This window comes from Sinohyriopsis cumingii, chromosome 2, assembly GCF_028554795.1.
Source record: "Sinohyriopsis cumingii isolate HCF-2022 chromosome 2, ASM2855479v2, whole genome shotgun sequence".
NCBI classification, from domain to species: domain Eukaryota; kingdom Metazoa; phylum Mollusca; class Bivalvia; order Unionida; family Unionidae; genus Sinohyriopsis; species Sinohyriopsis cumingii.
In genome coordinates this window covers 95,287,813-95,308,202 of record NC_142962.1, presented here as the reverse complement: position 1 = coordinate 95,308,202, position 20,390 = coordinate 95,287,813, and the positions used below count along the sequence as shown (strand labels likewise).

General features: G+C 34.5%; 1 protein-coding gene across 2 annotated transcripts in view; it reads left to right on the top strand.

The window, feature by feature from the left end:
- Nucleotides 1–20,390, top strand: part of LOC149805413 (fermitin family homolog 2-like) — a 160,648-nt gene that overhangs the window by 60,326 nt on the left and 79,932 nt on the right. For both annotated transcript variants that reach the window (XM_089949970.1, XM_089949971.1), the window contains exon 4: nt 19,884–20,104. In XM_089949970.1, the coding sequence (XP_089806096.1) occupies nt 19,884–20,104 (221 nt within the window). The remainder of the gene's footprint in view (nt 1–19,883; nt 20,105–20,390) is intronic.

Genomic DNA, 20,390 nt, shown 5'->3' with positions numbered 1-20,390 from the left:
CTAACTAAAAGAAGAAAAATGGTTTCCAAATAGTTTTAAATCACAGACTGCAACTGAACTTGATGGGTCAGTTGAACTTCAATCAAGGAAACAGTTGTTTCTGCACATTAAGTTTAGTTCAGCGATGCATACCTTGACAAAATGTCAATGTCATAGAAACCCATTGACCTGTAATATCCTGAGTCAATTACAGTCTACTATTGCCTGCATAGAAGAGTATTAAATATTGGGCAGGCATATGTACCATTGATGTTGCTCTTGTTTATCTGTTTAAATGCTGTGTGTGACAATGTATGGATGATGTCATTATTTTGGTTGGAGTATATTAGCTATCAAAATGAATCCTTTTGTCAATAAAATTGCATGTATAGTCACCTAAGGGACTTGAATAAATCAGACTTGTGAGGATATGATCATTGCATCAAAGTAATGGAGACCTAATTTATTAATGCAGCCTAGTCCTTTACTTTTAACTAACGGTTTGTCTATTATCAGTAATTCATTTGATTGATGATTGGTTATTCTTTTATAACCTTAATTATAATTTTTGATACAACTGTAATCTTTTTTTAATGCCTGTTTAGGAATGAACAAAATTTAACTTGTTTAATTTTAACCACTGTATCTCTAAAAAATTTTAAAAAATATTTTCTGTTGGACTGATTTCTTCATAGATACTTTCTATTACCTTATTATTCTCTGGGGCTTTCAGCATTGGGCAGTAAATGTCAATTGTACCAGCCCTGTTGAATGACTGTTGAATACTCCAAGCACATGTTCACAGACTTAGGATACTAAAAAGTACAAACATGACCAATGGATGATTGATTTTCAACTGAATCGATCATGCATTTCTGACCATTTCCCAGCACTGTGCTTATACTCTGATGTTATAAACTGGTGTTGGGTATGACATTTTTGACAATTCCTTGGCCATAGCTACCAATTTTAGTACATGTATCTGTAATATCCATAACCACTGATTATTTTTGGTAATCATTTCCATCAAATTCTGTCATATAATCCATTATATTGTATTTGTTCTTTTTGCTATTAGGTATTCAACTTCTTTAGAACAGAAAAACACATTTAGTGAGAACTGTGAATAGGTAATGTCATTTATATTTTTTAACAATGGTTGGGTAATGAAAGATCCCTAGATAAAGCATTTGGTGGGGAACTGATTGATTTAACAACCTAATTTGTATGCTATCAATTTCCCTGCCAGCATCAATCAATACCTCTCCAAGCTGTTGCTGATACTGAATTACAATTGAGTTCTTGATCAAATGAAACAAAATGTTGGATCAGTTAAGTACTTTAGGGAGTGATTTAAAATGGTTTCAAGTTTTTGGATTGTCAGCTCAAGCCTTACAGGTGTATTAATGGCTGTTTTTAGATCCCAATTTGTGGGGGTGTCAATACAAGTATAGAAATGGTATTTTAATTGTTGGAGGGTCTTATTGCATTAATTGGATTTTTTATTGGTTTTACAGGAAGTCATTGGTGGTTTGACATGTTCAAATATGTGTCTTGTCTCCTACAATGTTTATCAAGTGATATAAATTCCAAGGCATTGTTTTGCAGCAAAGACATTGAGGCATAAATTTTAACTCTGAAAGTGAAATATTATAGAGACACATTTACCATATAATGTTCCTTTCTATTGGATATAAATAGGAGCGAATATTTTGATGCGAAAAATCTATTTGCAGGTACAAGTAAAAACATTCTGCATTTTCTATAACATATTTGAAAGAAGTTGAGTTACTAGGTACAGTGTGACCCTGCTATAACACGGTTGTTGGGAGCCATAGAACCCGACCATGTTATAGACCAAACTGTGTTACTGTATAAGCAACCAGGTCAGTTAGCTGAAGAAAATGATGCATGTACCCCAAAAAATTTGCAAGGGTGGATGGGTTGGGGGGTTGGTAATAAATGCAGGCAGTAAAATACGTGCTTCATTGGCACAGTTACCATTTTAAATCAATGCATATTAAATGAGAAATACACCTGTAGTGAAAACAGAGAAGGCATATGTAATATTTTGCTTTAGTCATAGAACCAAAGATTGGTACATACACGTGTATACTGTTTATATATACATGTATAGCATGACTAGAGTATCAACACCGTGTACTCACCCGTGAATCTCATCACATACATTGAATTAACAATACAATGAAACTATGCACACAGACATTTAAAATAATGAATAATTTTGTCACAGGTCATATAGGTCTGAATTCAGAGGAAAAACATAGCACAATCACGTAACGAATGATGAAGCACATTTCATTTTCAGTAAGTCACAAATTGGTAAAAGTTAGTTTGTGTTTTAAGCTGCCGTTGGTAGCATTCATAAGCATCAAATTTTTTGCTGCAGAAAGGAAATTTGTACAGCACAGTAAATGTGTTCCAGTCATGTTGAAAAATGGAAAAGAAAATCCATCAGATTCCATTGATTTTATTTAAGTTTGGCACTGACTTCCTTTGAAGAAAGGTTCTCTGTTTTTACTGAAGATTGTAGTTGGCTTTCTTTGATGAAGGGTGCATACGTTATTGAAGTCACCGCTAAAGGACAGCTTTGGAGAACCAAACAAATGCTCGTTTCTTATTGTGGCGGCAATTTCAAATAAGTGTATTACATGATTAAAACTTTTTTTTTCTCCATTTGCTTAGTACATTTTCATCACAACAGGTGCTTCAAAGGTGATGTTTTCTTTAAAATTCAGCAAACTACTTTATCTGTGTTCATTTTTTAAAAAGGAATTGGCTGTCATTTGGTCGATTGTAGACACTGTTCCTCCCTGCCTATTGAATAGACCAACAAGTGCCTAAAATCCGAGATATTGCCTCGTCTGGTTGATCTCATGCACTTTAAGATGGTTTATCAATATGGACAAAGAATTTGTTTATGTAACAATAGATAAATTTCAGTGCATTTTATATTGAGTTTACGGCTTCCTTTCATGGGGTTTCTGAATATCTCCTCTCCAAAACAATGGTTATATACAAGTTTAAACAGCCAACAATGTCATCAATAATAAAAAAAATCACCAGATGGTATATTTTTCTGCCAATAAGGAAAAACAAATCACAGTTTGCGACATTGGAGAAGCCCTATGCAATCACAGAATAAGCTTTTTACATTATTTTTTGTACTTTTAAGAAGAAAGAACTATTTTTTTCGTGTACGAGAAAAATACATATAAAATTTCAGAAGCCATGCCACGATCGTCATGTATTATTTGTTCGCGATCTCTTCTCCAAAATGATAATAAACTTTTTACATTTTTTTCTTTCTTTTAAGAAAGAATTGTTTTTCGTGTACGAGAAAAATACATAAAATTTCAGAAGTCATGCCATGATCGTCATGTATTATTCGTTCGCAATCTCTTCTCCAAAATGATAATAAACTTTTTACATTTTTTCTTTCTTTTAAGAAAGAATTGTTTGGATGTACAAGAAAAATACATGTATATAAAATATCGGGAGCCACACCATAACTGTTATATCCAGATTCATGTTATAACGGAGTGTGCTGTAACAGGGTCACACTGTAGTTTTTAGTCATAGATCAGGAGAGCATGCTGGATGGTATGTTGTCTGTTGTCCATCCAGCCATTAGTACAGATTTGTTATTGATATGCCTACTGAACAACTTGAAGGATTGCCATGAAAATTTACATACACTATCATAACAAGGTCTAAAGACTACTTTTATTCATCATGTTAGTACCTTATTCTAAATGAAAATGGTGGTGCTTAGACATCCAGTATGGCCGCCACAGTGGTTGTCTTGAAAATCTTGTTATTGATCTTCCTCCTGAATGGATGATTTTATAAACATGGTGTTTTATTATAGGGCTAAATTTAGTTATTTCAGGTGCTATGGTATTTATATTAGTTTTAGAAGGAAAGATATATTTGTGTATAGATTTTCTAAATTCTCTACATAAATTTAATAACAGTATGTCTATGATAGAGTAACTCTACAGTCACTGTCAGATTTAGAGGCAGAGATTTGGGGTCAATACTAGGTTACCAGCAGCTATTCAAATGCTATGGTGTCAAGTTACAGTCCAGAGAAATTGAAACAAAGGAGTCAGTAGAACAGTTGGAAGATGTGTTTGTAAAGCTAATTAAAATCAATTATAGCAAGTTTGCCATAATGCTTAAACATTAAAATTAGTGACCATTTGAAGGGAAATTTGAATCTCTTTTAGTAGGTATAAAGTGCTTAAAATAGAGTTGAGTAGTTATAGTTTAATTTTGAAGTAATTTGCTCAAAAGGATAAAGTTTACAAGTAATTTCATATTCAAAATAATATTTTTGTAAATTCTAACACACAGCATCAGTGGAAAAAGAGTGTGTATGGAGAGTACATATATGGCTTTATTTTGGATTACAAAATTTAGATTCTGTGCATTGTGATATGTAGATTAGAGTTAGATAAAGGGTCTGCACCTAACACAATCAGACCAGAATATTAGTTTAGAATAGGTCTTCAGGGAATGTTTTCTCTGAAGTCCGCTAGGATTGTTTAAATAACCAGGTCAAACATAGTGCAGGGAGTCAGCATGAAGAACTAGGGGCAACATACATCATTAAAGGTAGAAAAAGAAGAAACCCTCTTGCTTGTGACTAATTCCCCATAGCGCAGTGACATCAGAAAGGCGCTACTACAGTTTGGTGGAGAATTTAAAATGGAAATGTTGTGTTAAATTGTATTCTGAAACTTTTACTGGATTTTGGGGAATTCTAGTTTATTTTAGACTGTGCTGACTCCATATGAAAGTTAAGTAGCAAAATTTTTGTATATTCATCTTTAGGACCTTTCTTTACACTTTATTCTACAATTTTACGAAGTGATCTGTCAGGTAAAAATTTGTCATTAGAGATCTATATGTGCCTTTGATTCTTGTGATTTTACTGCATCAAAATGGATAGAAGCTGCATGGATTTCAGTCTCATGCCACCTTTTTCTGGTGATGGAAGCCAAGAACAACTAGCCGCAGCAGTGGGAAAATGAATGGATCAAATAATAAAAAAAAAAAAAACAGGAAACGATAAAGGACTATGATCTGAACACGGACAACACTATTGCATGGACTTCTTAACAAAAAAAAAAAAAAAAAAAAATCATTAACAAAACTAGACATAAAAAAAAAAGAAAAATTGTTGACAACCAGGAAACGATAAAGGACTATGAACTGAACATGGATAATACATATGCAAGGACCTCTTAACAGAAAAACAAAAAGCAATATCGAACACTGGAACAAGGACCTACACTCAGTGTATCAACGGAAAACAGACAAAATGATAACCCATACGGAACGAAAGAAACAACACCAAGGAAGAAATGAGGGAGACATGTACAATGGCTAATAACGGTTTCTTAAAGCCAGGCCACTAACAAGAACCGAGAGCAAGGCTGCAAATCACCCTTGTGTTGACAGAAAGAACACATGTGGAGAAACACAGCTCCCCGATACCACACATTCTAATGCGAAAGAACCTAACTTTACTGGATGTTGATGAAATTCTAGCCTGTAGTCGGCATCGTGGCAAGCGTGTTTATAGGGTTAAATGGCAAGACTTCCCCAAGACTACATGGGAACCTGAAGAAGCTTTACCGCAGTTTTTGCTCCGGGAATTTCATGTAACAAAGACACAAAAAGGAAAGAGAAGAAAGTATGCAAAGTGAAGATTCCAAAGGGACTTGATCAATTAGTTCTTAAAGGTGGACTCATTATATTTGTTTTGCTGTGCTATACTTTCCTATCAACCTTTTCTTCCATATCTATCCTGCACATCTTCCTTCCTATGGTATAGCAGAACAGATGTATAAATCCCACACTTGGACAATTGACAGCTATGTTGCACATTCCAAATGGATTATTCTTTGCAAACAAATAACTACTGTAATTTTAAAAGCAGTCTATGGCACAATGTTAGTGCCAGTTCTTATTCAGTTCAAGAAAATCTTGAAATCCTTGTGATACCTGCAGATTACATTCAAAGCGAAGTGACATTCATGGAACATTATACAAAGTACTGTAGATTGGTGAGAAGTCAGACATTTATGGAACTGTTGTTCATGTGACTTTTGGTAGACAAAGATGATATATAAATTATTAGTGTGATTAATAATTAAGTGTTTGAAATTATTTTACATATACATGTATCAAGATATTTACCTAAAATTAGCATCCATAAGACCTCTTGGGATTATAAAGTTATTTCTGTTTCTAATTGAAAAGATTGTAATAAATCGCAATATTTTTGTACCTTAATACCCTGCACTATGGAATGTAAATTCTATTTAGGGAGTAGATTTTGTAGGTTTGTAGTGTGCAAGGAAGTGTGTGTGAACACTGATGCCACATAAAACATTATGAAATACATGTCTAAATCCAATTTATTCAATAATTTGACAAAAACAATAGTATGTTATAAAAATTTGGGGACCAAATTTTGCTGGGCCGGAGGGACATATTATAGGGCTAAATTTAGTTATTTCAGGTGCTATGGTATTTATATTAGTTTTAGAAGGAAAGATATATTTGTGTATAGATTTTCTAAATTCTCTACATAAATTTAATAACAGTATGTCTATGATAGAGTAACTCTACAGTCACTGTCAGATTTAGAGGCAGAGATTTGGGGTCAATACTAGGTTACCAGCAGCTATTCAAATGCTATGGTGTCAAGTTACAGTCCAGAGAAATTGAAACAAAGGAGTCAGTAGAACAGTTGGAAGATGTGTTTGTAAAGCTAATTAAAATCAATTATAGCAAGTTTGCCATAATGCTTAAACATTAAAATTAGTGACCATTTGAAGGGAAATTTGAATCTCTTTTAGTAGGTATAAAGTGCTTAAAATAGAGTTGAGTAGTTATAGTTTAATTTTGAAGTAATTTGCTCAAAAGGATAAAGTTTACAAGTAATTTCATATTCAAAATAATATTTTTGTAAATTCTAACACACAGCATCAGTGGAAAAAGAGTGTGTATGGAGAGTACATATATGGCTTTATTTTGGATTACAAAATTTAGATTCTGTGCATTGTGATATGTAGATTAGAGTTAGATAAAGGGTCTGCACCTAACACAATCAGACCAGAATATTAGTTTAGAATAGGTCTTCAGGGAATGTTTTCTCTGAAGTCCGCTAGGATTGTTTAAATAACCAGGTCAAACATAGTGCAGGGAGTCAGCATGAAGAACTAGGGGCAACATACATCATTAAAGGTAGAAAAAGAAGAAACCCTCTTGCTTGTGACTAATTCCCCATAGCGCAGTGACATCAGAAAGGCGCTACTACAGTTTCATGAAAAGACTTGTTATGTTGGCTACTTTGTTTTGTATATGAAAATTATGCCAATCAGAATCTGATGTCCAGTATGACCACCACAACAGTCAGCTTGAATTTTTAATGCTACCGCTGAATGAAAAGTCGTATTGACATAGGGTTTTCACCAGAAGACTTTACGATATCTATTTTGTCTTAAAACATTAACCCCTGGAGGTTTTTGTTGTTTTCGCCTGAAATTCGAGTAGGACACATTTTGAAAGCTATTTCGAATAAATCCTAATAAATCAACTTCCAGGTGATTTTCCAATAACATAATGCCTAGTTGTGTTAGAAGCATCATTTTTCATTGGCTACTTGGCTCGTGCATGAGAACAGAAGGGTAAAAGTTGGATTTCCTTTTTTTTTTTTTTGCTTAACGGACCCAATATCTTTGTATTGAGACCACTTTTTATTCCAAATGCCCATCTTATCCTAGTTTTTGCAAAGGTTCATCTGTCTTTTTGCAGTTCAGACCAGTCTGCCTTGGATCTGAGACCAAAAAGTCTAAAATCCAGACACAAAATCGGATTCTGACCACAGGCAAATTTTGGGTTGAAAAAAATCAGGTCTAAAAAATGAGGTTTTTCCCACTGTATTTTGTAGTGCAACTAGAACTTCAGATTATTTGGTATCATTGTAGAGCTACATCTGTCTACCTTTCTATAATACCACCCACATTAGTGTATCATACATGACCTTGATGCTACAGAGCTCGGCAGTAGGCTACTACCTCCTGCCACATAAACTCGTCATCAGGGGTTAATGTGTTAAATGAAAATTTTGCTGATATGATGTCCAATATGGCTGACACAGCAGCCACATTGAAAATCTTATCAATACTCTTCTGAATGAATGACCACATAGACATGGGTTTTCACCAAAAGACTTCTTAAGATTTCTGCATTGTCCTAAATGAAAATGGTGCCATGGCTGCCTTTAATGCTGTCACAAATTCCTTGTCAGTGGGCAGTTATTTTGACAAGTTTTCAACAATAGACATCTAACGATGTTTAGTTGTTCATAAATCAGAATGAAGCCATTATGCATCCATAACAACAATTAATGCTTTTGGTGTAATCATTATGCTTTTTTCACCAAATTACATCTTATGCACCCATGCATATGGATTACTCTTTTCTGGTACATGAAATAGTTGTGTTTGTCTTTTATATTAACATCTTTTTAATCGTTCATCATAAAAATTTGAGAATATTCTAAAAAGAAAGACTGCTGCTTGATGATAGCGTAAGAGCTAATTTGTCATGATTAGACCTACATGTAATTTCCTAATTTTATATTTATAGTAACCGTAAATGACCCATTTCCAAGTAAACGGGTTTCTTTCATTTGAAACTATGCCTTGAAGATTCATTTCATTGATGTTTCAGTTAGGTAGCATACCAGTCTGTACTTATAAAGAAAATGGCACCAGGTATTAAGTGAACAGGTTTTTATTGTTTGACTTGTGGATGAAACATCTTAGAGCAGATTGGTCTTTTTAAACATTAAAACATGTTTGATCAGAGAAAGGACAAATCAACACCACTTTAAAAATTTGTAAACAAAAAATATGAGTGTTGCATCACTCAGTTTGAGGACTTTGTCATGCAGAATTTGTCAACCTCGTGATGCTACAGCAAAAGTTGGACATTTAGACTAGTTCAAGTGAGTATTGAATATCAATAAATTTTCAATATTTTTTTTTTTTGGTATTCTGGTTCTGATCCACATGGAATTTGCCAATTATTTTGCAAATATTTTGACTTTAGATCCAGGTTACTAGTAATTAAAAAAATATATACATTTTTAATATTGATGTTGTAACCTCAGCGTAGGGTTTCTAATATTGGTACTAGTGATATATAGATCACAGTTTTTGTGCTCAGATTGTGCTTTTTTGCCCCTTATATTAGGAAAAATTATGCTGATACCTCATGGGGTTGGCATGTGTGATGTTTAGGTAAAAGACCTTGAACTGAAGAATAAAGCAACCAATAGTAATGTTCTAGTCAGGGATACTCGTTAATCCATGATGATCTGACAATAGCATCATGCTGGTTATTTTTCTTAAAAATGGGTTCATTAGAGCCTGAACCGTTATTAAGTTTCTTTGTTATGCTGAGATATCATTCTCATCTCCTCAGCTACATGAACAGTAATGAAAGCTTGACTATTTATACTCACAAACTGAAGGAGTTTTGAACACTTAGTTTGATTTATCCATTTACTTAACAGTTATCATGTAATTACCTTAAAATCAGTAACATGCATAAAATGTTTGACAAGTCAACTTTTAAGATTGAGAACACTTATTTGTTTCCATTTAATTGTTTGACAAGCAGTAAGTATTTGTCAGTCTCCTGTAATTAGCACATAAATAACCAATATTAAACACCACTTGTGGATACTCCATTTTTGGCACATTGATTTCACTTTGAATGAAATCCTCCTGGTGGTTAATTGTTAGAGATTGGAGCCTTTTATTTCCAAACACAATAGTTGAAGAAATTTCACATTTTATGTTGCTAATAACTGACAACTACTCACCTTAAAATGGGGACACAGCATCAAAACAATCTTGGACAAGGCAATTGTTTAGAGAAGCATGATCACAAACTGACTGAAACTTGGTTATGACCTTTAAGTATGAATCCCAGATACATTGCATACATTATGATTAAAATGTAATTGATAAATAAAAATATATTCCTTATTTGTCAAAACTTCTAAATAGTAAACAGTCACATCATCACATCCGAGCAAGAAAATGCAAGTCTGGCCATGATATTGACTACAAGATGGAAATGACACGCTGGATGAAAGAAACTGGCCAGTTGTATAATAGAAATGACACGCTAGATGAAAGAAACTGGCCAGTTGTATAATAGAAATGACACGCTAGATGAAAGAAACTGGCCAGTTGTATGATAGAAATGACACGTTAGATGAAAGAAACTGGCCAGTTGTATAATAGAAATGACACGCTAGATGAAAGAAACTGGCCAGTTGTATAATAGAAGAAGATGGTACATATAAACACAAAATACGGGTGCAGATATATGTGATGTGGCTAGATTGTACAGTATAAAACTTGCAGAATATAAAGCATTATGAACAGAATATTAACCATTTCAAGCTGATTTTGACCTTGTGCATGTTGATTTGTAAATTCCAGGGCTTGTTACAGGAAACATTAATATCAGTGACTTAAGACATGGGTTAAACAGGAACTACCTCTTTTTGTACCTGCTATATGAACATAAAAGAAATACAATACTACTATTTACCATGTATAATGTGCTGTAAATGGTAGTATTATTTATTGTTAACAAATATACAAAATATGTTTGTGATACAATAGCATGTATAATTTTGTTAATACAATGTATGTAACTTCATAAAAGTTTTGCAGTTTATCCTGGGCTCAGGATAGAGGGTGATAGCTAGACAAAGCCTGTTAGCTTATGGGAGCATCCAGGCAAAGAGCTCAATCAGTGACATTTTCTTATCAAAGTGTACTACTTATCCTATCACACAGAGCTATAATGATAGGTATCAGTAAATCAATCACAAAACTAATTTGACAGGAATTTGAAATTGGAGATGAGCATTGAAAATGAATACCTATCTCACAATGCAAACATCCATTGAGGTGTGTCAGGGTTGGCTTGGTATATATCAGTTTTATCATTGACCATGTAGCTTGTAAGTTCGGTGAAGCAGACATTTTAACACATTAACCCCTAGTGACGACTTTACGGGGCAGGAGGTAGTAGCCTACTGCCGAGCTCTGTAGCGTCATGGTCATGCATGATACACTAAAGTGGGTGGTATTATATAAAGGTAGACAGATGTAGCTCTACAATGATACCAAATAATCTGGAATATCTAGTTGCACTACAAAATACAGATAGAAAAACCTCATTTTTTGGACCCGACTTTTTTTAATGCAAAATTCGCTCGTGGTTGGAATCCCATTTTGTGTCTGGATTTTAGACTTTTTGGTCTCAGATCTAAGGCAAACTGGTATGAGCTGCAAACAGACAGATGAGCCTTTGCAAAAAGTAGGATAAGATGGACATTTGGAATAAAGAATGGTCTCCATACAAAAATAATGGCTCCGTTTAGCAAAAAAGAAAAAACAAAAAGAAGTCCAACTTTTACCCTTCTGCACATGTGCGAGTCAAATAGCCAACGAAAAATGATGTTTCTAACACAACTAGGCAGTATGTTATTGAAAGATGACTGGGGATTTGGTGTTTTCGAGTCTATTCAGAAATAGCTTTTAAAATGTGTTTCCTACTTGATTTTCAGGCAAAAATGGCAAAAACCTCCAGGGGTTAATGTGTTAATGATAAAAATTAGATGAAAATTTCTTTGGATACCGACAAAAATGTTAAACTTTATTTTAGCTGCCTTTGTAGTAAATGTACTGACAATTTATCTCCCATTCTCAGACAGCTGCACAAAATGGCCTTTTGATATCGTTGGAAATCACTAATCTTGTAACAGGGATTATCTACTTTTACATGCTGGAGAAGGGAATTGAGACTGGGACTGCAGAGGTGTATAGCATGTACATGACTTCTTTGCAGTGCTATAAACATTTGTTATGTTACAAACATAGAAAATGTTTGCACATTTTACAACTGGGTCGGGGGGGTTGTACCTTATCTAAAGGCTTACTTTGAGTGAAGCTTAAATCTTCAAAGCAGTACACAGTAAAGATACACAAAACCTCACTTAATTAGTGAAAATTCTAGGGGGTAAAATTATGTTTACTTTAAACCTTGATCTAGAGATCTAAATCTTAATCTGACAGTTGGATTAAAATCATCTCGGACTATTTGACAGGCACTGAGAAAGGTTCAAGTTCTTGTGACTTCTGGAATTACCGGTCCTCTTATTTCTAGTAACCTGTCAGATAAAAGTATTTTCAGAGGTATTTACTGGTATGTCTTCTACTTTGAGGATCAAAAGATTGATTGTCAATCAAGGAGATGGGTATAAATTATTACTGCAAGGGGTAAATTGAATTTCAATGAAGGATGAGTGATCCATATAGAGTAAGAAAGAAAGGATATAGGTAACAGGGTACCTCTTGACCATTTTTGTAACATTTTTTTTAGAGCGTGATGGTTCTCATGTGAATTTTATAAAAGGAAGCATTCAGAATTCAGGAAGGCCAAACCCATACAATGTAATGAGATATGCAGATAAGTATGTCGTATAGGTTTATCTCAGTTACAGGACTTCCTTTTACAGGGGAACAAAATGCATCACACTTACTAACACTCTTCATGATGGTATAGTGACACACTTGTGACCACTTGTCTTGACACGATAAACAGTAAAGTCATCCTCGGTATTTTACATTTTTAATGGACAAAGATACCTATCAGCAGTCATCAGATGGGTGGGTGGGTGTAATGTGAACTTAGGATTAAAGATTTTTCAGGTGCACTCATTTTTTTTATACACATGATCTCATCTTATAAAGTTTGTCCATCTGTTCCCAATTTTAGTTCTGCAAAATAACAGGTTCTTCACAATTGGTTACAAATACCTTTGCAAATAACTTGCTTCAATTGTAAGGAAACAAATCCCATTGAGTTTGGGGTCAAAATGTCATAGGTCAAGGTCATTGACTTGTTGTTGTAGAGTTTAACGCCATTTTTCAGCACAAGATAGGCTGTACATGGCGATCAGTATAAATGGTGGAGGAAGAACTTGGGGAAAACCCCAGAAAGAACCAATGACCCACGAGAAGCTACTGGCAAGCTTTCTCTTATACACACATTGGCCTGGCCCGAGACTCAAACCCACGCAGACAGAGGTGAGATGGCAGTGATCCATAACTGTGAGCACTTTAGACCACTCAGTCACTGGGGGCCCTGGTCATTGACTGAAAAAAGAACATTTGTTTCCACAAAATAGCATTGGTTCTGCATAGCAGACCTGGACCCAACTTTGAAGATGGCTTGCTTTTGGGATAAGAAAGAAGCCTGTTGATTTCAGGTAAAATATCAAAAGTCAAGTTCATTGTGACAGAAGAAACATGGTATCCATTCAAGATGGCTGGGTGATTTCTGGGTGTAAGGTACACATTATTGGATATATCATGCCAAGGAAATAAGGGTTAAGTACATACCTTTTTCAAGGATGCAATAAGGCAAGCAACCCAGGTTGTTCTGGGCTTGTATTGAGTGTGTGACCCTTGGTTTACAAGTTCAGTGCTCCACCAGCTGAGCCACTGTGGCTCACAGTTCTACATAACTGACTTGGACCAAATTGTGTGTATGGCTATCACTTGGGGTAATGCAGAAGCCCATTATTTTTAGGACCAAGAGGTCAGAAGTTAATGTCTCTGAGATAGAAAGAAATAAAATGGTTTCTGCAGAGAGACTTTAGTTCTACAGCACAGACCTGGAGTAAATTTTGGGGATCCATGGCTTGCACTTTGGGTAAGGTAGAAACCTGTTGATTTGGGGTCTGAAGGTCAAAGGTCAATGTAACTGTAGCTGAATAAAATGAAAAATGGTTTATGCACTCAAATGTCCATTTTTGACTTTTTGTTTAATACATTTTAGGTCCACAGTTGACCATACTATATTTGTGCTTATATTGAGAACTATTAAACATGGGGTGTTTATATAATATACCTTTCACAGTACTCATTTTTTTTAAGACATCTTTCAAACTGCCATATTATTCCATTTTCCCGTATATATTGATTGGAGATTTATTCTTCACATATGATAATCAAGATTTTAAATGTTGATACAGATGATGCAAGATGTGACTGGTCCACTATTTACTTGTCCATGTACAGGATATACACCCATTGATAACATTTTCAGTTTCAGATACAGAAGTAATTATACTGAGTTGTCAGTTAAACACAACAAAATTGATTTAATAAAGGCTTCAGATTTTACCCTCATCAGTGGCATTTCATCCATTTTACTTCATTTCATAAGTAGGATATTGAAGAATGCAAGTGACCTTTTGGTCTGTGGATCAGATGTCAAGTTGACAAGGCCAGTCAGAATTTTTTGTATGCATTCAGCTTAACACATTTAACCCCTGGAGGTTTTTGTCGTTTTTGCCAGAAACTCGAGTAGGAAACACATTTTGAAAACTATTTTGGAATAAATCCTAATAAATCAACTTCCAGGTGATTCTCCAATAACATAATGCCTAGTTGTGTTAGAAACATCGTTTTTCATTGGCTATTTGGCTTGCACATGAATAGATGGGTAAAAGTTGGAGTTCTTTGTCTTTTTAGTTTTTTTGCTTAACAGACCCATTATTTTCGTATCAAGACCACTCTTTATACCAAATGCCCATCTTATCCTAGTTTTTGCAAAGTTCATCTGTCTTTTTGCAGTTCAGACCAGTCTGCCTTAGATCTGAGACCAAAAAGTCTAAAATCCAGACACAAAATTGGATTCCGACCACGGGCAAATTTTGGGTGCAAAAAATCGGGTCCAAACAATAAGGTTTTTCCCACTGTATTTTGTAGTGCAACTAGAACATCCAGATTATTTTGTATCATTGTAGAGCTACATCTGTCTACCTTTCTATAATACCACCCATTTTAGTGTATCATACATGACCTTGATGTTACAGAGCTTGGCAGTAGGCTACTACCTCCTGCCACGTAAACTCGTCACCAGGAGTTAATGTGTTAATCAGTATACAAACATCCAGTGTGTTATGTCCTTATTTTTTTGTTGGAAGGACCAGATTATTGAAGTTTTCTGTAGTAAAAAAATACATCTCAGTGAAAATATAGAGGGATGAATGCCAAAAGCTTGCATACACACAGACACGTGGATAGATACAAACATGCACATTCACTATTCCTGTGTTTACCACTTCATGTGAGCCATAACAGTGACCTGTGTTGTAAGTGAAGGTGCATTATACTGTGGGATGTACCATAATGGCTGCGTCATAACATTGCAAGAAAACCCCTCAAAAATTGTGTCCTAAATTATTATTAGTTCTTATTAGCCATACCAAAGACTTATTTTTAAAAATAGAACTAACAGCTGCTTCGCTAGGCACTCAGCATTAAGAGGTTAGTGTTAGGACTGGTGGACCTGGAGTCACGATAATGTGTGTGCCTGTTTTGTACATATGTAAAGAATGTCTTTACCTTTGTATGCTCTTTAAATGTTTATGAGCTGTATCAGGTATTGGATTTTCTGGATGTAGACCTTTTGCCCCTCGCTAGGCACTCAGGAATAAGAGATTAGTGTTAGGACTGGTTGGCCTGGTGTAAGGATAATGTTACTGGGTGGGATATGATGTTACATGCCTGCAGCTTGATGCCCCAGTGCTAGACATTACTGTTAACTGCCACACTCCAGACATCATAGCGATATGACTGAATTTTTTTTTAAAGCTGCATTAAAAATCAAATTCACACACACACACACACACACACATAGTTCTTATTAGCCAAGAACCAAATTTAAGTAAAACAAATTGAGTTGAAATGACAAAGTATTTAATCCAGTCTTGTTGATAGCTTTAAGTTTATGTAGTTAATTACCTTCCTTTCATGCTTTAACATGACAATTTAAATGCAACAGTCAGGGAAATTGCATATATGCTTTGTTGCACAGAAGACAGTAATGGTACCACTTTGTGCATTGTACAAGTAGTATCATTCAAATCCATGATAAAATGATCAGTTGAATAGAAAATTGCCTGACTATGTATTTGCAATCTTTCTTGTGAAGGGTGGTAATATTAACAAATGTCATCATACAAATAAAAAACAATATTACTTCCGCTGCCCATCCATTTCCCTGTTGCCTTTTAAAAAATCCATACATACAAGAATTGGAACATTTTCTCATTTCCTTTCTAACCTATCCTGTATTTTTAGTTATTCCTTTAAAGATTTTTCATTTCCTTTTTGAGATGATTGAAAATTTAAAGTCATAAATCTGATTTATTTTCTTGGTCAGTCTCATATGGTCCTTAACATTTTTCTTTGGAATTGATATAATTCATGAAAGGTAGAACGTTCAAAATTTATTTTCATTCCTTCATGCTAAAATGTGTCAAATACATGATCTCTTTTTTTATCTCAGTTACCAAACTGAGTTGGTCAAGTCAAATGATATACCACATTTTCCAAGTTGAATTAGTTAAATCATATGATATACCTACACTGTTTACTAAATTGAGTTAGTCAGAATCATTTGATATACCATATTTAGCAAATTGAATTAGTTAGATAACATGATACACCAATGTTCCAAATTGAATTAGTCAAATCATGATAAACTATGTTTAGCAGATTGAGTTATAGTCAAATAACATGTTCTAGTACCATATTTTCCAAATGGAATTGGTCAAGTTATGTGATATGCTGTATTTACCCACATTATATAACACATACCCAACTGCAAGACCCGGATCTCATCAGGTTAATGCATCACCATATCTTGATCTTTGTTGTTCATTATAAGCTAGAAATATGGCATGAACCGTCATCTCCTGCCACATTATGAAATCGTGGATCTGATAAAAGGTTCTGTTCACAGACAAGACTGATTTGTCAGCCATGGTGCTCAGAGAAAGGTGCCATCTTTGGCACAATATAACCTTTTATATGTTGATGTGCACTTAAACAGTCAGTCAATCAATCAAAGTATAATGTATTTGTAATGTGTGTCACTGAAATTTAGCAGTGGCAGGGCTTTCCTTCTCAGCAGGAAGCTGGATTATATACCTGGCTACTTTTACTTTACACCCGGTTACTTTAAAAAACTGGTATCTCTGTTGGGGGAGGTCTCTCAAACCTCCTTCCTACTTTGCCAACTCGCCCTCCAACTTGAATGGAAAACTCTGGGTGGTCATTGTGCTGCACTAGAAGGTTGCAGCTAGTTTGAATGATGCCCAGATCAAGGTGAGTCAGTTGCCAGCATGCCCTGTCTCTGGCAAGGCACTTTAATCCAGTTGCCTTGGCAACATATAGCCTTTCATGTGTTGATTTACCATTAAATATTAACCATCTGTGAGATGCTTGCATCATTTTTGTTTGTTGAAAATTATTCATGAAAAATACAGACAGTTGCTGCAAGCCAAGCTAAAATTGGATTTTGCTTGAAAAAAAGCTCGTCATTTTGTAACTGTAAAGTTATCATGGCTATGTATTAAGATATTAATTCTTGTTAAAATAGAAAGTGTTGGAAAAAGTAAAATGGCCAATAAATTGGTGTTTAATAACTAACTTTCTTTATTACTGTTGAAGAGAATAGTCCTTAAATGTAAAACATTCAGTCCAGACTAATAATAAGGATACTCTTGTATCAGACTTGTGAAAGTCCCTTTATGCAAAATTTTGAGTATTGAGTTATTTATTGTATTTAAGAAATGAATGGTCAAGATGATGAAACTAGAAATAATTTTCTTTGGATAGTATTTTCATTAAAATAAACATCATTTTACCTGGAGTATTTACTGGTGTTCAACAGAAAGACAAGATAGAGCCATGCCAACTTAACCAGAATGTAATGTTGTTTGAAATAAGCACCATACATGTATAATTCTTAGCAAGGTTTTTATTATCCTTTGGGGCCCTGAGTGTCCGAGTGGTCTAAAGTGCTCACCGTTACAGATCACTACCATCTCACCTCTGTCCATGTGGGTTTAAGTCTCAGAATTGGCCTGTGTGAGAAAGCTTGCCAGTGGCTTCTCGTGGGTCGGTGGTTCTATCAGGGTTTTTTCAAGGTTCTTCCTCCACCATTTATACTGGCCACCATGTATAGCCTATCTTGTGCTGAAAAAATGGCGTTGAACCCTATAACAACAACAACAACAACTCGTTATGCTTGTGATGAGTGTTTAATATACCATATATACTCAAAAGTCAAAACCAACGTCAGATAACAGTCCCTGACCTGTTGTATAATATGCTGGCAGATCAGAGGCAGTGTTGTTTGTTATACTAATCACTTTGAACAGACTGCATCATGCGGCAGCAGATCTGGGTCTTTGAAGCTTGCATTTGGATCCAAGTTCAGAGGAAATATAAATGATACTGCATATCAAAATGTTAATATGTTCACTTACAAATCAGTTTTTGTTATTGTGGATGGAATGAAATACAATTTAATTAAAAGTGTTGTGACTAGTTTATTGGTCAGAGGGCTCAATATGTGAAAATGTTTATTAATTAATTTACAAATGATGAATTTTGGATTGGAGACAAGAGATTATTATTAATTTACAAATCATGAATTTTGGAATGGCGACAACAGATCATCTCGGGGGAAATTTTGGGAGCTTTCCTGCAATCTGATGCCCATCTTCTGTCTTTTCATTATAAAACTAGACACCAAATCCAACTCGAAATTCTGACTAATCATAAGTCAGTATTTGATTATTTATAATAAGATTTTCAAGTTTGCAGTAACATTTATTACCCAATCTTATGTTACATGTCTAGGCTCGAATAAACAGTAACACAAGAAAGAGTGAAAACAACAAGCTTACAAATTAGTTGAAATTAAAATTTAAAAAAAAGATTTTAAAACTTACAAACAATTAAATCAGATATAATTAAATCAAATATACATAACACTCAAAATGTTGAGGTTTTATTGTAGATGGGATGGACCTAATGGTAATTATTGTTGAAGGCATTATCGTCATTGATATAATCAGCAGCATTTGCTTTGAAAGTCTTGTTTTGGCATTTAGGTCCATATATCTCACTTGATTGCTTTGCTGTTCAAACCTGGAATGGAAATCATGGTTTGTACAGCCTTGAAAAATCCTCAGTTTTTTTATCTTCCAAAAGACCTTGAATGTCTTGATACACTCCTTGAATTTTCCCAGAACTCTTTAAGTTTATTTTACAGAATACCAACAATAAAAGTGAATAAAATGTATTTGTACTTTGAGAAATAAAGAATGTAAATTTTTTCAAGAAACAATGGGCAAACAGATACATAAAGTTGGATAAAATTGGGTGGATCCAACTGACACATGACATGGGTAGATAGCAGATGTACATGTGGTAACAGTCATTGGCTCTGATGGCATGGTAATTATGCATGTGTTTTTTCTTCTCCTTTTATATCAGTTTAAAGGAATAAACGAAGTAACATCCAAAGAAAATTAAATTCCATAAAGGTAAAATGCTCCTTGAAAGTGTTTTTGGGATTGCAGTATGCCTTCCACATTTTCCATGAATATTAATCTGCTTAACCAATCACTGCAAATGCAAGTGAAGTTTTCTTTCAAGGTTGACCTAACATGACCATTCATGCTATTTGAATGTTCCAGTCCAAGTTTTCTCTTCCAAACCAGATCTGCCACCCTAATGTGACTTTGCACTGTGTGACCTAGTATGTATTGATGTGCTGCTAAACATTAAATGCACAAACAGACCCAATTCTTTAATTAAAAAGGCCCAACAGATATTTTATGATATTTGACTTTTGTTTCTCATTTTTAAATAAATTGTTTCTTCTCAATTTTATTTCAGGAATAAGGCATCCGGAGGAATTATCATTGATGAAAAAGTTTGATAAAGATGATTTAAAAAAGAACATTAAAGAAAACTTAAATCAAGATAAGAAGAAAAAGAAGAAAGAATTGAAGGAGGAACCTGTCGGAATAAATGGAAATACTTCTCACCATCTCTCCAACAACAGCCTTGATCGCCTTAGTCCATTTAACAGAAGTCCAATGGGCCCTTCACCATCAGTAAGTACAACCTTGATGCCCCATGCAACTCATTTAACCCTTTTCGTTATGAAGCCCAGTCAGACTAACAGTTGTGTAGAACTGAAAATTTGTTCAGGCTGTAGTGTATTCATGAGAGAATGCAGTGACTTTAGTATATCTGGCTTTGCAGGGCAAGTTTTTAAAATAGTTGTTCAAAGTTATATAACATTTTAAATGCATAAGTTTTCTTCAATGGTATAATTATTTTTACCAGATATTTTCAAATGTAAAATGTGTTCAGTCAAAAGTAAAGTCAAGTAAAAGT